This window comes from Macaca mulatta, chromosome 14 (genome assembly GCF_049350105.2).
Source record: "Macaca mulatta isolate MMU2019108-1 chromosome 14, T2T-MMU8v2.0, whole genome shotgun sequence".
NCBI lineage: Eukaryota > Metazoa > Chordata > Mammalia > Primates > Cercopithecidae > Macaca > Macaca mulatta.
In genome coordinates this window covers 118,587,975-118,603,866 of record NC_133419.1, presented here as the reverse complement: position 1 = coordinate 118,603,866, position 15,892 = coordinate 118,587,975, and the positions used below count along the sequence as shown (strand labels likewise).

Sequence of the window (15,892 nt, the reverse complement as noted above, 5' to 3'; positions counted from 1 at the left end):
TGAGATGATTGAACCACTAAAAATCCATGAGCTTCCTTCAAACTCTAAAAATCTTGGTGCCTCCAAATGCTCAGGAAAGTTCTTCCCAAACCTCACCAGGAACTCCTTCTTCTTTTTTGCAGTTCTCAGCAGCAGCTCAGCTGGGATCAGGGGCGCTAAGCACTCCTTTTGCAATAGCCCTTCCTCTACTTCTTTTGACTCTGAGGATCAGAATGGGTATAGGTTTGGGACTATGAATTAGCCCAATATTTCTTGGAACAGTTTCCATTCAGATAGTTATGTTTTATTTCATTGACTTTGATGTGTTGCTTCTAGCACTTTATTGTTTTCAATAGGGGGTGATTCATTATGTGCATAGTTAAAGGTCATTTGATTTTCATTTATTTGTTAAGAGTTCATAAAAACAGAGTTCAGGAAAAAACAATTGCCAGACCATGTGCCCAGAGACCATGTGCCCTGATTTGGGATTTTGACACCTGGTCCTTGGAGATGAAGGTTCCCACTGTCCTGCCATAGGTGGACATTCCTGGCCTGGAATGTCCCCTGCGGGGTTAGGGTCATCCCTCAGAAGGCTCAGGAGCATCTGTTTCAGGGGCTCAGGTCAACAGGACCAAGACCGTCCTCTCAAGGCTCTGCCCGTTCTCTCAGGGCCCCTCTGAAGAAGCAGCTCGGAACACTCCACTGCTTCTGTGGGGGCAGTTTCAGGAATAAAGGCAGATTCAGGTTCCCGGTATTCGGAATTCAGCATTCGCTGAGTAACTGGGATGGCCTCGACGACGAGGGGCGGAGGAACAGGTCTGGCAAGTTCTGTGTTGTTTATACTGGGGATTACTTCACGTATCCCAACCGGCTTCCCCGCCCCGTTTGGTGGGGGCTGGCCCTTGGCCCTCCAACCCCTTTACCCCACATGCCTGGGAAGCCAGGGGCCAACATGGATCTTGTCCTTGACATCAGCTAAGCCTAGAGGACTCTTCCCTCAGAGACCATGGAGAGGGACAGCCACGGGGTGAGTGCGACCTCAGGCCTCGGGCCGGATCCTCCCAGTGCTGAGGAAGCAGGGCTGAGGCTGGGAGACAGGTGGGACGGCCACCTCTGTGTTTCAGGTTCGGGGGAAATTGGCTGTGCCTCTTCTAGTTTGAAACTACTTAGGATCAAGATCTCTTGGTCTCCTTTTAACATGGTTCTAGAAAGAGGCCCTGGGAGGAGAAGGTGCTGGGATTTGGGGTCTGGCTGGTAAGCACCCCAGGGCTGTGTGGCTGAGTCTCGGGTTCCTGCTCTGTGGCCTGTGAGCACTTCTGCCGGGCGTCCATGCTGTTACAGCATCAACTTGACTGGTTGGGAATCCAGGCTAATCTACTTTACTCTCATTTTTGCTGGTTGGAAAATCAAAAACATTCTAACTGCAATTCAGGGTCACCTTGTCTAAACCCCTCACTACACTCCTAAACCTTCCCAGAAAACTGTGACTTTCTGTGTGCATTTAAGATTTTCAAGGGGATGTTTCAACCTCCCTTGGTCACTTCTTTCAGGGCTTAATAACTTTCATGCTTGGGAAGTGCTTCCTGATGTTTAACCACAAGTCCTGCCACCACTCCTTTCTTCTGCTGCTTTTGGGGTGGGAGAGAGCGGCTAGCCTGTGCTCTGTGGGAAAGCCAGTCATACACACATGAAGGCTGCCAAAGATTTTGTTCTTCTGTGCCTCCACTTTCTTTTCTTCCAGGAAATCCCTTTTGTGCTCTCATTTCTCCTTTAGGTCTTGTTTTCTGCCCCTCTCCAAATTCTCTGTACCTTACTGATATGGTGGAGCCTGGGACTCTGGGAAGAATGGGTCAGCACTGGGTCTGGGAAACATCAGCTCATCCTATGTTCTGGCTTACAGTTGTCTTGCAGTCCATTCTGAACCCCCAATGTGCTTCTGCAAACTTTACCATCATTTTTCCCAGCATTCTTCCAGCCCCTTCTTGACTCTTCTTTCCCAGGCTACCTCCGTTGCCCTCTGTTCTGGGCTCCTTGGTTCATGTCTACCTCACCAAAGTCACTTGGCCCTAGGCCTTGGGAGGTTATCAGAGCCTCTTACTGTTGAGCAGTAAGCGGGGTACACAGGGGCATGCAGAAGTTGAACACTTAGTCACAGCCATGGGGCTCCTCCTTGGCAATTTGCTGGGAGCCTAAACTAGATGGTCCCTAAACCCAAGAGTGAGAAGGGCTGAGCTATCAGGAGGGTGGCCATGCTCCCATTGGAGTTGGATAGTCTGTCCCTGAGACAGGGTGATGGGGCGATGTCTTCCCAGGAAGCTCATCTCTTCAGAGTCAGGGACCAATCCGAAGGTTGCTGGAGGGATACAGGACAGACAAGAGACTTCACTGGGGAACTCCCAATTAATCTATGAATTAAGTGTCAAATATGATGACAGGTACCACGTTCATTCTGGAAAAAAGATTGTCCAAACTTATCTTGGAATGGAAGAATGGAATCATTACATCCTTATTTAAGGTTCTTAAATTTACTCCCCTATTTAAGATGGAACCCCCAAGAGAGTGAGCCTATAGTTGGGGCTCGTAATCCCATCTGCAGCAGATTTCTTAACCTTGGTTATGTAGGAGTGGGCTGGGAGAAGCTGGTTGCCTGAGCTTGTGCCTTCTCCCTGAGGGCTTTATTGCAGAGAGATGCATTGTGATTTCTGTCCCTCAACTCCAAAATGTCGTGAGGAAGATGATGGCCAGTGGGCTTGAGCCTGATGGCACTCCTCTGGCAGCTGCTGGATCTTCAGAGGGACCTTGGAAAAGAGGTGGAGAAGGGTCTCGGTTTCTCATATTCAAAAGAAAGTTGCATGTTGTGGTAGACAGAGAACTGACCACATTCCCCGTCAGCTTTGGGCAAGCCACTTCACCTTTCTGTACCTTAGTTTCTTCATCTGTAAAATGGAATAATAATACTACCCTCAAAAGAAAAATGTTGGGCAAACTAAATTTAACAGAGTTTAATTGAGCAAAGAACGATTCTCAAATGGAGCAGTCCCCCGAAGAATAGATTCAGAGAGATTCCCACACAGCTGCGTGGTTGGAGAGGATTTATGGACAGGAAAAGGCAAGTAGCGTTTGGAAAATGGAAGTGAGGTACAGAAACAGCTTTATTTGAACACGGTTTGAACAGTTGGCTGCCTTTGATTGGGCAAAATTGGTGATTGTTAACAAGAGTAGCTTACAGTCTGTGTACACGTCCAGTTGAGTTACAGTTCATTATGTACAGAGAAACCTTTTGATCCAAACTTAAAATATGTAAGGAGGCAGCTTTAGGCTAAACTTAATTTAATACCTACCTCAAGGAGTCTCAAAATAGTGTCCTTCCCATAGTAAGGCTCATTTAGAATAGCATCTGGCATAGAGAGATAGAGATAGATAGAGATAGAGTCACAGAATATTGAAATTTATCATCACTGCCTAGAATTTGGCGCTGGCTCTTACAGATTTGGACAAACATCTTCTTCTCCCTGTGCCTCAGCTTTCCCACCAAAGAAGAAGGTTGGACAAATTCCCCCCTGAGGCTCCCTTCTGGCTCCCTGACAGTCTGGAATTACATAGAACGGGATGGCAGGTGCGCCACACCAGATATGTGCATTTGTTCTTGACAGCGCATATTTTGTGCCTTTTCAAAATGGGTCACATTTTTAATTCTCAGAGTAGTGCAATGCTTATTAAAGAAAGACTGAATTAGACCCATTGATGAAGCAACGTTCCTTTGTGGAGTGGATTTTCTTATACTGGGCCTTCTTCAAGTGGAACAGGTTTGAAATTAGCCCAAGGCTACAGGTGCTAGGGACTAGTGAGAACCATCTGGGGGCGCGGCGCTGGTCCAGGATGAGGCACCCTTTCCAGAGGGGGCTGGGCAGTTCCCAAGATGGTTCACCTGCAGGCTCAAGTCACTCTGCCATCTCCCAGCCCCAGGCATCCCAAGGACCCTGGCATCTGCCCTATGCCGCTGTCGGTGTGCAGCCCTCACCTTGTCCTCTATTTCACATTGTCATTGGTGCGGAGCAGACTTCCCTTGGCACAGCCACCTTGCTTTCCCCTGCATTGTCCCCTGAGACTTGGCAGATGTGAGTGTAAGCATGTGGGAGTGTGTGTATTGGGCCCTGGGCTGGGGAGCTGGGTGGGAAGGATGACTGTTGTAACAATGGCCACTTAGCTTAAGTGTCTTGTTTTGGCAAAACAGCTTCCTCTTGGTATAGCAACAATGAGGGTGGATGTGCCTGGACAAGTGGGCAGGGCACTGGTGGCGCAGGCACGAGGGAAGCCACCACAGGGAACCCCGGCTTTAGCAGTCAAGCGGAGGCCTTGACAGCACCAGATGGGGGCTGGTTTCCCTAGGAGGGAAGCAATACCCAAAGCTTTAGCGGGGCCGCCATTATGTACCAGCCCTGAGTCCTAGGGGACTGGCGGCAAGAGAAGGCACGGACACAGGGAAACACTGAGGCAGCAAGCTCCTGGGCAATCAAATATTATTTGTTTGGCAATAGTGGGCACTCCATGTTCTTTACAGCATTTGATGAATGAATGAATGAATGAATGAATGAATGAATGAATGAATGAACAGGGAGGCGTCTTGATTCTGGTCTAACAGGGATTTCCCAGGAGGTGTCGGAAACTGGAAGGGACTTCAGCACTTACCCTGGCCAGTGCCTTTCAAGTTCTTTGTAGTAGCTGCCTCTTTTGTTCAAATGAATGTTACGTAGACTCCACTGTATGAGACTGGAAGGTTGATCTTCTCTGCTGAGGTGGGGTAAGGGCTCAGAGCCCACCACAGTCCCCACCAGCTGGTCTCCCAGCCACCTCCATGGAAACTGAAATGCTCTGTGGAACCCTGTTTGAAAACCGCTGATTGTCCAACACCCTGATTTTATAGATGAGGGAGCTGAGGCCCAGAGGGGGATGTGACTGTCCCCAAGGTCACATGCCTGCCCAGGAGCAGAAGTGAGGCTCCCCCGGCCCCCCACCCCCAGGGCGAGGCAGGCCCTGCAGCTTTGGCCCCTTCTGGAGTTCAGTCTGCCTCAAGGGCTGACCCGAGTCCCTGAGGTGTACACTGCGTGTGTGCTGGGGATGCTGGTGGTGGGTGAGGAGGTGGTGGGGAAGATGCCCGTGTGCTGAGGGGAACCTATATTTGTGGGGTTTCCCTGGGTTCAGGGAGGGGAGAGTAGGAAAGGGCCTTGGGTACCTGGAGGCACAGTGAAGCCTGGGTCTAGCCGTGAGGAAGGGAAAAAAGTCACCCAGTCCAGCATGGCCCTCTCTGGGAAGGGTTCAGGCCTCCCCTGCCACAGACCAAGGGCACCCCATGTTCCCAACAGGCAAGGAGGGTTTTTAGGCTTTGTTGAAGGGAGCTCCTGATCTTTCTTAGTGCCCGTAGCGCTTCCAGAAGGGTTTAGGGAGGGGGTTTCTTCTTGCTTAGCCCAGAGTGCTGGGTTGTTGGCCCATGGTCTGCCTGTGCCCACCCTATGGGCACCCTTGATGCCCAGGGTCACTGGGAGAGAGACACTGCCACGGGGCTTCTGTCTGGGAAGGGTCCTTTTTCATGGAGGCTGGTAAGGGACAGACAGAGGAAGCACAGAGTGTTGTGTAACAGCCCAAGGATGAGCGCCAGAAGATCAGGGTTCTAGAACTGGCACTGTCCCCAACTGGCTGTGTGACCGTGAGCAAGTCACACAGCTTTTCTGGGCCTTCATCGCCTCATCAGTAGTATAAAGGGCTTGGGTAGGGTTTCTTTTCTTTCCTTTTCTTTGAGATGGGGTCTTGCTATGTTGCCTAGGTTGCTCTTGAGCTTCTGACCTCAAGCCATTCTCCCACCTCAGCCTCCCAAGTAGCTGGGACTACAGGCCGGCGCCACCATGCCTGGCTTAGAGGGTTTTCAGAGTCCTTGCAGTTCTGACAGCCTGTGATATGCCCAACCCTGGGTGGTAGCTTTACGAAGGGATGGCCCAGGGCTGACGAGGGAGGCCCAGTTGGCTTAAACTGGACTGAAAGAGGCCCTGATGCACCTGCCCTCAGGCCATGAAGATGCATCATCGCAGCTGCCGCTGCCTGCTGGACATTCTTCAGGTCTAGCGGGAGAGTTTTTTTTTTCTTTTTTTTTAAATACTTTAAGTTCTAGGGTACATGTGCAGGTTTGTTACATATGTATCCATGTGCCATGTTGGTGTGTTGCACCCATTAACTCGTCATTTACATTAGATGTATCTCCTAATGCTATCCCTCCCCTCTCCCCCAACCCCACCACAGGCGCTGGTGTGTGATGTTCCCCATCCTATGTCCAAGTGTTGTCATTGTTCAATTGTGGGATAACTTTTTATAGGATCGCTCACACTGCAAGCCCAGGCTCTGGGAGACCTGAAGTGCATATTTCCCAAGTTCAGGCTGCTGCTTATGGCTGGAGAACTCTCACTATGCAGAGCCTGGGGCTCGATCCACGGCAGCAGCTCCATAACCACTGAGATGAAGCAACCATGAGCCCGCATCACTCAGCAAAGACAGAGGCCCCCCTCTCCCTGGCATCACTGGCTGGGCCCCCAGAAGGTCCAGGAGAGGCCAAGGGCTGGACATCCTCAGGGGTTGGCTAACTTACTACCATCCCTACCAGGTAACGGCCCAAGGGGCAGAGTCTGCAACTGGAAACCAGAAAAACATCCCATTCACCTCACGGGCGATCTACCCCTGGGAGCTGTGGTGTCGAGAGCCCTAGGCTGGAAGCAGGGGGCCTTGCATTTTAGTCCATCCTCTACTATAAGATGGGCCTGAACAACTTTGAGCAAAGCACACAAACCTTTTGGGCCTCTACCTCTCAGTCTGTAAAGTGGGAGTAAAAATTCTTACAGACTTCTGTCCAGGGATGGGCTTTGGAAAGATTCCCGGGGCCAGGGGCTGCTCCTCTTAGCCCTCCCTAGCTTGCCCTTCACTGCTTTCCTGCGGATCCCTGCCCTGCCTTCCTGCCATGCTGCTACCTGCCCCAAAATGCCTGGAGGGCCCTGAACAAGCCTTGGGTGAGGACCCTTGGGAGCTGCAGAGGCATAGCCAGGTGGTAGCAGTGACAGCCTGGGGTGTGAGCCTGTTCCATGGCATGGTAAGGGCTTACAATTATGTTACTGCAGGGGGTAACCTCAGAGACCACCCCAGGGGTAGGTGGAGAGGAGAGGCACAGCCAGGAAAGAATGGTTGGCAAAGTTAGGCCAGGGACGTGGCTCAGAGTTGACCACACTCCCCTGCTCCGCCCTGTGCACCTGCCCCTGAGCAGGCTGAGAAGCCTTTGGTCTGCAGGCAAGTTGTGGAGACACCAGGACACATCAAGGAGTTGGTCATTTCACTTCCATTCCTGAGTCTCCGGCTCACTGCCAAAGGCCAGGATTTGGGAAGCTTGGGTTCTGGTCCTGGTTCTGCCCCTTGTAGGTTGGGACCTTGGATAAGAAGTCTTAGCCAGGTGCGGTGGCTCACGTCTGTAATCCCAGCACTTTGGGAGGCCGAGGCGGGCACAAGCTCAAGAGATGGAGACCATCCTGGCTAACATGGTGAAACCCCATCTCAACTAAAAATGCAAAAATTTGGGCATGGTGGCGCGTGCCTGTAGTCCCAGGTCCTCAGGAGGTTGAGGAAGGAGAATCTCTTGAACCTGGGAGGTGGTTACAGTGAGCTGAGATGGCGCCACTGCACTCCAGCCTGGCGACAAAGGAGACTCTGTCTCAAAACAAACAAACAAACAAACAAACAAACAAGTAGTCTCCTCCCTTCCCATTCCCCAGCTGCTGAAGGCCTCTACTCTGAGGGTGAGGTCAGGCCTCTGGTGGGAAGCTAGAGGCTCAGCAGTTGTTCTCCAAGAATTGGGGCAAAGAAATGAGTTAGTGCTATAACAGGTTAGATATGAGGAAGAACTTCCAGCAGCGTGGGACAGCAGGCTGTGAAGTGCCTAAAGAAGGTTGGTGTGGAATCTCTTACTCAGATGATCCCTGAAGATGAGAACTCTTCTTGATGTCTGGGAGGGTTTAGGTTGAGGGTCAGAGTCAGGGGGTGGAGCGGGGGCCTCACTCTGGAGGCTGCTCTCATCTGGTTTGGGGGCTGCCCTTTCATCCTGATGCCCCTGTGGGGACTTGTAGTTTTCTTTATGGGCAATTCTCCTTCAGGTCTTGAGGCTCCAGAACTCTCCTCTTGCCCTGGTCTGGGGGCCCAGTGGCTTTCCACCTGCCTCCCAGGCCCTGACAGCAGAGCACTTGCTCTAGCCAGACCAGAGCTAGATACCCCCAGACTCAGGGCCTGCCGGGCCTCCATTCCATTTTTGGATGTGTCGCCCTTTCTGCAGCTCTTGGCTTTCCACCCATGCTCCCTCACCACCAGTTCCCTCTCTGGCCTGACTCCCTTCTCCTGTTCTAGCTTTACAGCTTTCCCCAGCTCCCTCCCCCACCTGCCCACCCACTTTCCTCTGGGCCTCTTCCTGATGGGGCAGCTGGCGCTGGATGGCAGGGTCCCGTTCAGGTAGAGACAGCCTGAGCTGCCTGGGAATTAGAAGACTGTGCGCGAGTTCCTACAGACCACCAGCTCGTTCAGGTGGGCTGTTTGGTCTCTCTGAGCCCCGGGTCCTTGTGTACAAACTGGGGGTAGTAATTCCTGCCCAGCTTGCTAACTGACAGACTTGTGAGGATCAAATCACATAATGGTGCAAAACTGCACATACAAGCCCTGAAGAGACGAAGGTAGGTCCTGTGGATGTTTGTGACACTGTAGGTCAAGGCCCTCCTTGCTCCTAGCAGGCCTGGTTAGAATCTGAGCTGTCACTTACCTGGTGTGTGAATCTGGGCATGTTCTTAACCTGCCTGGACCTCTGTTTCAATATCTGTAAAATGAGGCTAACCATATCAACTGCAAAGAGCTGTGAAGAGGTGGGAATGGGATCCCAGAAAGTGCTAGTGGGCTGTTATCTTTGTCACTGTTTGACACACATTTATAGACCCGGCTCTTTCATGTGTATCACCCATTTATCTGGGGGAAGGAGGTGAGGTCTGCCCATTTCACATGCATGGAATCAGGCACTGAAGGGTTATGTCGCTTGCCCAGGAAATGCAATTGGGAATGGAGACAATCAGATTCAAACAGATTTTTCCATAGCAAGCCCAGCAATCTCACAAGCAAACAAACAAAACCCCACTACCGGCTGGGTGTGGTGTGATGCCTCACGCACGTAATCCCAGCACTTTGGGAGGTTGAGGCGGGTGGATCATTTGAGGTCAGGAGTTTGAGACCAGCCTTGCCAACATGGTGAAAGCCCATCTCTACTAAAAATACAAAAATTTGCATGTTGTGCACATGTACCCCAGAACTTAAAGTATAATAATTAAAAAAAAAAAAATTAACCAGGCGCGGCGGCGGGTGCCTATAATCCCAGCTTCTCGGGAGGCTGAGGCAGGAGAATCCCTTAAACCCAGCAGAGGTTGCAGTGAGCCAGGATTGTGGCATTGCACTCCAGCCTGGGCAATGGGGTGAGATTCCAATACAAAAAGTAGCCAGGTGCGGTGGCACACATCTGTAGCCCCAGCTACTGGGGAGGCTGAGGCAGGAAAATAGCTTGAACCTGGGAGGCGGAGGTTGCAGTGAGCCAAGATCATGCCACTGCACTACAGCCTGGGTGACAGAGCAAGACTCAACAAACAAACAAACAAAACCCCTCCATCACAGCCACTGCTCACCACGCCCTCACTGTGTGTTGGGCATTTTACAGGTATGATCTGTGACTTCAGTACCATGAAGCAAGGTGCTTCACTCCAGCTTACAGATAGGAAACTGAGATGTAAAGAGGCGAAGTCACTTGCCTGGGGCACCCAGCCGCCTTAGAGGCAGGCCAAATTCCAACCTGGTCTCTCTAACCCAGAGCACCTGAAGACCCACCTGACCCCGCTGCTCTGGGCCAGTAGGCACCTCCTGGTCTTGGCAGGTCACAGGGCCCAACTGTGGGTCACACCAGAAAGTACTACAAGACCAAGATCCCTGTTGTAACCCTCCGCCCTATCCCCAGGTTCCCAAGGTGTTCCCGGCCCTGCAGGGCCACGGGGCCCCATTCTTAACCAATCTCACAAAGGCAAAATGAGCACTCTGTACATGCCGTTCACGAAGACTGTGCCGGGAAGCTCTTCTGACTCAAGGGCAGGAGACTTAGAGATAAACAGGCATGGAGTAGAACCCTGACTCTGTGATTCTGCAAGCTGAGCTCTGAACCTTGGCTTCCCTATCTGTAAAATGGGCTTCCAAAAGTACTAACCTCCCAGGGATGTGGTGAGGCCATCGTGAGGCCACAGATGTGAAAGTTTATTTTCACCTCTAAAGTGCCATGCACACAAGTGATTAGTATTTTATTGTCCTGGCTTACGGGAAGTCCCCCTGAAGTTGGGGAAGACTTAGAGTGTGCACAAAAGAGGAAGGGAGACCAGGCAGGCCGGTGAAGGTGCCACAGTGCCAGGATCCCTGGCAGGAGCCGAGGCCCAGGCCACCACCAGAGGGAAGGACAGGGCCTTCTGCAGCTGAGGCTTGTCCGTGTTATGCAAAGACCTTAGTCTGGCTTTGTACAGCATTCTTTTTCTCCCTCAGATGAGCTCACACTGGCGCTCTGCCCCTTCAGTTGGCAGGTCAGGGCTTTCCTTAACTAGTGCTTAACTAGGGATTACAGCTCATAGTAAGAACAGTATTTTATAATCTAATGCACATACAGGAAAGTAAAGGATGCAGATGTAGGAGGTGGAAGGGAAGAGGGCAGAGGGGTCTTTGCTTTCCCCATAGGGGACCACATTCCCTTCATATGAGGTCTCAGAGTGAGTGACCAGCCCAGCAGCCTCTTCCTTTAACCCTTCCTAGACATGCGTAGCCTAAGCAGGTGACCCCCAATCCCCGGGCACATGGTCCATTTCCCTCCACCCTTCTCTGCAGGTCCTAAGTGGCAGGGGAGCCCCTAGGGGAGCTGGGGGACAGCAGGCTCTTTGAGCTTTCATTCTATCCTTGGACACAGTCCTCCTCTCAGATGTTTCCTTGTCCAGCGGGCTTTGCTCAACCCCTAGCTGCTGCCTCAGAGCATTCATATCCTAGTGCAGCAGAGCCGACAGCTGAGGTGAGTTGGCAGGGGAGCAGCCTGAGGGATACTCTTCGATCTGCTTTCAGAATGCATCTCCAGTGAGAACACCTTCAGCTGGAGCATCTCCAGCCCAGGCATCTCCAGCTGGGACACCTCCAGGCCGGGCATCTCCAGCCCAGGCATCTCCAGCTGGGACACCTCCAGGCCGGGCATCTCCAGCCCAGGCATCTCCAGCTGGGACACCTCCAGGCCGGGCATCTCCAGCCCAGGCATCTCCAGCTGGGACACCTCCAGGCCGGGCATCTCCAGCCCAGGCATCTCCAGCCCGAGCATCACCAGCCCAGGCATCGCCAGCCCAGGCACCTCCAGTCCGGGCATCTCCAGCCCAAGTATCTCCAGTCAGGGCATCTCCAGCCAGGGCATCTCCAGCCAGGGCATCTCCGGCTCGGTCCTCACCTTCCAGGTCCTCATCCGGCAGGTCATCATCTGCCAGGTCAGCCTCCGTGACAACCTCCCCAACCAGAGTGTACCTTGTTAGAGCAACACCAGTGGGGGCTGTACCCATCCGATCATCTCCTGCCAGGTCAGCACCAGCTGCCAGGGCCACCAGGGAGAGCCCAGGTAAGGGGGACGCTGCAGGGAAGACAGGAGAGATGGGAAGCAGCCCATGGGCAGGGAGGAAATCTCAGAGCCAGTGTGCTCTGCTCTCATCGCAGACAATGATGTGGGGAAGGGGAGGCAGCGGGGTGGGCAGTGAGGGACTTGGGGGCAGGGGCAAAAAGGAAACATTTTTGTGAAATGTGAAAATCTGAGACAGTGGAAAATTAGGCGCGAAGCGGGGTAGGTGATAAGAAGCCAGGACTAACAAAGCAGCGTGTCACCCTGGAGTCTGCACAACCCAGGTCAGAGCACTGGTTTCAGTAGCAAGGTCCCCCAGTTAGTCACAGGGTTCTCTCCTTGTGCTGTCCTGTGGGTCTGCCTAAGAAGCTGGGGTCTGCAGTGGAACAAGGTCATGATCAGCGGGCCCATCTGTGGGTGGGCAGGGAAAAGGAGATTCTGACCAGGTGTTCAAGTCCATCCCCAGTCTTCCAAATTGTGGGTTGCATGGTTCACCTATTAGGGAGTCAGAGAGGTCGAATAGGCCTTGGGGACTGGGTCCGCCCTTAAGGAATCAGTGCTTCTGCCCGCCCCAGTGCTGCCCTCCTCCCATCCTAGAATTCAGACTTTCCCCACCACCACAGTACACACAGGCCTGGATGATACGTGGCTTTGGAGGACCACTCGAAGTTTGGGGCCCATCCCACAGCCTGGTCCTCTCCAGGGTGGGTGAGGTGCTTTGGTATCAGACCCACTGCATTGGAATCCCAACTCTGCCACTAACTCACCAAGTAACCCCGGGCAAGTGATTTCACGTCCATGAGCCTCAGTTTCCCCATCTATACAATGGGCCTAATAAGACTCTGCTCACGAGGTTGTCGTGAGAATTAAGAGAACACAGGCAGAGTGCCTGGCTGGCCCAGAGAAGAGCCCAGTAAAAGACAGCTGCTGGTGCCAGGCAGGGTGAGCTCAGTTTTTGCATTTTCAGATGGGACAAAATTCATTCATTTATTCCATTGACCTTGTGCCCCATCAAATCTCATTCCAACTTCTGGGGTGGAGTGATCCTCACGGGGCCCTCCTGGGCCACAGCCTTGCTTCCCCCACCCTCTCCACCTCGTCGGACTCCTCTCCAGCCTCACCTTCCCCTGCTGCCGCCCTGCTCCTAGGTACGAGCCTGCCCAAGTTCACCTGGCGGGAGGGCCAGAAGCGGCTGCCGCTCATCGGGTGCGTGCTCCTCCTCATTGCCCTGGTGGTTTCGCTCATCATCCTCTGTGAGTTGAACGGAGGGTGCAGGGGTGGGTTCCGGGCACTGCCAGGCAGAGTGGGACCCAGGGATGGGGGCAGGCAGGGGGGACAGGTGTAGGGACCACCCACTCACCCGCTACCGTGTCTGGAGAGGGACACTCTTGCAAATGGCCTTGGACTGTGCTGCCTCCAGGACCCTGTGGGGCATCCAGGTTAAGAGTGTAGAAGCCAGAGGAACCTGAACTTGGGTCTCATCTGTGCCACTTACTCTGCAGCTTACTTGGGCTGGTTAGTTAACCACTCTGAGCTCAGTTTCTGCATCTTCAGATGGGACAAAATTCATTCGCCCATTTCATTACTATGTGCCCCATAAGATCTCATTCCAACCTCACTAGATTATGAGGAATAAATCAGACAACAGCACAATTCCTGCAACAAAATCCACAAATGCTAGCTATTAAAAAAACACACATGAAAACACTGATTGGAAAAAGTCTGTCAAGGATATTCAGTCAATGGGATGATGTGTTCAGCATTCAGGGGTTCAGGCCCCCTCAATTTCCCCATTCTCTTCCCCATCATCTTCAAAGATACCCAGGCATGCCCCAGGGCTCTCTGCTCAGGGGTCCACTATGAGCCCAGCACAGTGGGAAACTTTAGGCAGCGCAAATGTGCATGTACATTATTCTGTCCTGTCCTCAGGGAGATTACAGTCTCCTGGGGGAATAGCTGGAAATTTTGAAGGGCAAATGCATTTGAGTGTGACTATGAGGAGGGGATGACAACTGTGTGGGCTGGATGCAGGGGATAGCTTCTTATGGCTGTGGGGCCAGATGAAGACCTGGAAGGTGGGACAGCAATTATGCCCAGCAGGGCATCCGAGCGAATGAGCAGCCACAGAAAATGTGGGAAGCCAGGTGGCAACGACAGCATGGGGGAGAGGAAGGGACCTGCCTAACCAGAGTGGAGAAGGAACAGTCAGAGACCTGTGGCCGTCTGCTCGGTTCAGCAAGGCTGGGCCCTGCTGTAGAGAGCTTTAAACGCCAGGCCAAAGAGTAAGGATTCTGTGAAAGAGGCAGCACCAGTGGTGAAGGGTGGAGTGGACCAGCGCGTGGAAACGTCTGCCGGCAGGGCTGTTGAAGGGGATTCTGAGGGAGGGGCAGTGTGCTGGCAGAGCAGGCTTTAGTGCCACACAGGCCCTGGCTTTGCCACCGACCAGCTGTGTGAATTCGACAAGTCCATTAACATTCTGAGCCTCAGTTTCCCCACCTGTCTGGGTGGGGTGATCACTGTCATAATGCACATAAAGGCCTCAGCATGGTGCCTGCTGTGACTTACTGCCCTGCCCTCCCTCCCTTTCCCACCACAGAGCACCTCGCTCCATGAAAGCCATGGGAATGACCCGTGTAGGGGCGAGATGGCACCCATGGGTGGGCTCACAGAATAGAACTAAAGCTCTCAGCGTGGTTTCACAGCATTTCCTGAAGTCCCCATAAGCTCTGCCAGGGAGGCCTCTAACTTCCAGCGCTAGGGAAGTGGCTTGACTTCTGCAGGTCACCGAGCAGCTACCTGGTGGGGTCAGGACTAGAGCCCAGGCCTCCCGACTCCCTACCCGGCCCAGCACCCTCTCCACTACACATCCACGTGGGGCTCCATGAGCACTCCAAGGGAGACTGCCCAGGCTTCTCTGGGGGTTGAGTGCCCAGGATGTGGGAAGAAGACCAGGGCACAGAGAGGAGGGGCCAGCCCAAGAGATTAGGAGGGATTTGTGTCGGGACCTGGACGGAGCAGTCACACACGGGCGGACTTTACCCTGGGTGACAGAGAGCACAGTGGGCCCTGGAGGAGAAGCAAGGGGTGGCGCTGAGGAGCTGGTGGAGGAGGAGAGGCGGGGTGAGAAATTAGAACCTGGATCTGTGAGGCAGCCAACGGGAGGTGCCTCCAGGCAGGAGGGCCCACCGCCCCTGGTTTGGAAAGAGATTGCCGTTAGAGAGGGAGGAAGTCGTGAAGCAGATTTGCACATATGGCTTGTAAAACTGTTTTCTTTTAGCTCTAACTTGTATATGTGGGAATCAGCCACCTAGAATTGCTGATTGAATGAAAAGACATTTAAAGGCATAAAGACAAGTCATGGGGAAAGAACTGAGCATAGGGGTGTCCCTTGTGCAGGGGAGAGGGAGAAGGAAAAACCCAGGAGCTTCTGAGACTGGAAGGATGGTCGCCTTTGAGAACAGACAGACAGTAGTTGCGTGTGTGACTGTGAGGACAGAAATTTATCTGCTGTGACCCTGTGGAGCACAGAGAAGATGGGACGGCAGAGGGGTTCTGAGAGGGAAGCTCTGGGACACTGGAGGAGGTGGTTTCTCTGGCCACTGTGTTTGCCAGCATGTAGGGAGGGGAGTTCCCAAGGTGGTCCCCATCTCCATAGCACTCTCTCTCTCTCTTTCTCTCTCTCTCTGGGTGGCTGGCTGCTCGAATCTGCCTGGTGCTGCCATGCTTGCAGGAGCTTTCTGGAGCATTCCGGAGCATTCCTGAGCAGCCTTTCTCTCCATACAGATGGGGGACGAGAGCCCCAGAGTTCAAGAGGGATTGCAGGTCGGTGTCTCAGAACCCCCAGGGCCTTGGGCTGCTCAGTATCTCATCTCTGTGGAGTTGGTCGTGACGCAGCTGTCTGCTTCTTTTTCTCTAGTTCAGTTCTGGCGGGGCCACACAGGGATCAGGTACAAAGAGCAGAGGGAGAGCTGTCCCAAGCATGCTGTTCGCTGTGACGGCGTGGTGGACTGCAAGCTGAAGAGTGATGAGCTGGGCTGCGGTAAGGGGGCTGGGTGCGGGCGAGCGTGTGCCTGTGCGTGTGTGTGTGTACATGTGCATGTGTTTGTGTGCCTGTTTGTATATATGTGTGTGTAGGCATGCCTGTGTGTGTATATGTGTGTGTGTGCGTGCATGTGTGTGTATGTG

The 15,892-nt window shown here is 53.0% G+C and overlaps 1 protein-coding gene across 2 annotated transcripts in view; it reads left to right on the top strand.

Annotated features, from left to right (window-relative positions):
* Positions 1 to 792: 792 nt before the first annotated feature.
* TMPRSS13 (transmembrane serine protease 13) overlaps positions 793 to 15,892 on the top strand; it is a 28,537-nt gene continuing 13,437 nt past the window's right edge. The window contains exons 1-5 of one of the 2 annotated variants that reach the window (XM_077964378.1): positions 793 to 1,006; positions 11,176 to 11,710; positions 12,856 to 12,960; positions 15,491 to 15,529; positions 15,624 to 15,746. In XM_077964378.1, the coding sequence (XP_077820504.1) occupies positions 986 to 1,006; positions 11,176 to 11,710; positions 12,856 to 12,960; positions 15,491 to 15,529; positions 15,624 to 15,746 (823 nt within the window). In that variant the 5' untranslated portion in view covers positions 793 to 985. The remainder of the gene's footprint in view (positions 1,007 to 11,175; positions 11,711 to 12,855; positions 12,961 to 15,490; positions 15,530 to 15,623; positions 15,747 to 15,892) is intronic. The other variant, XM_015115805.3, reaches the window with a different exon arrangement.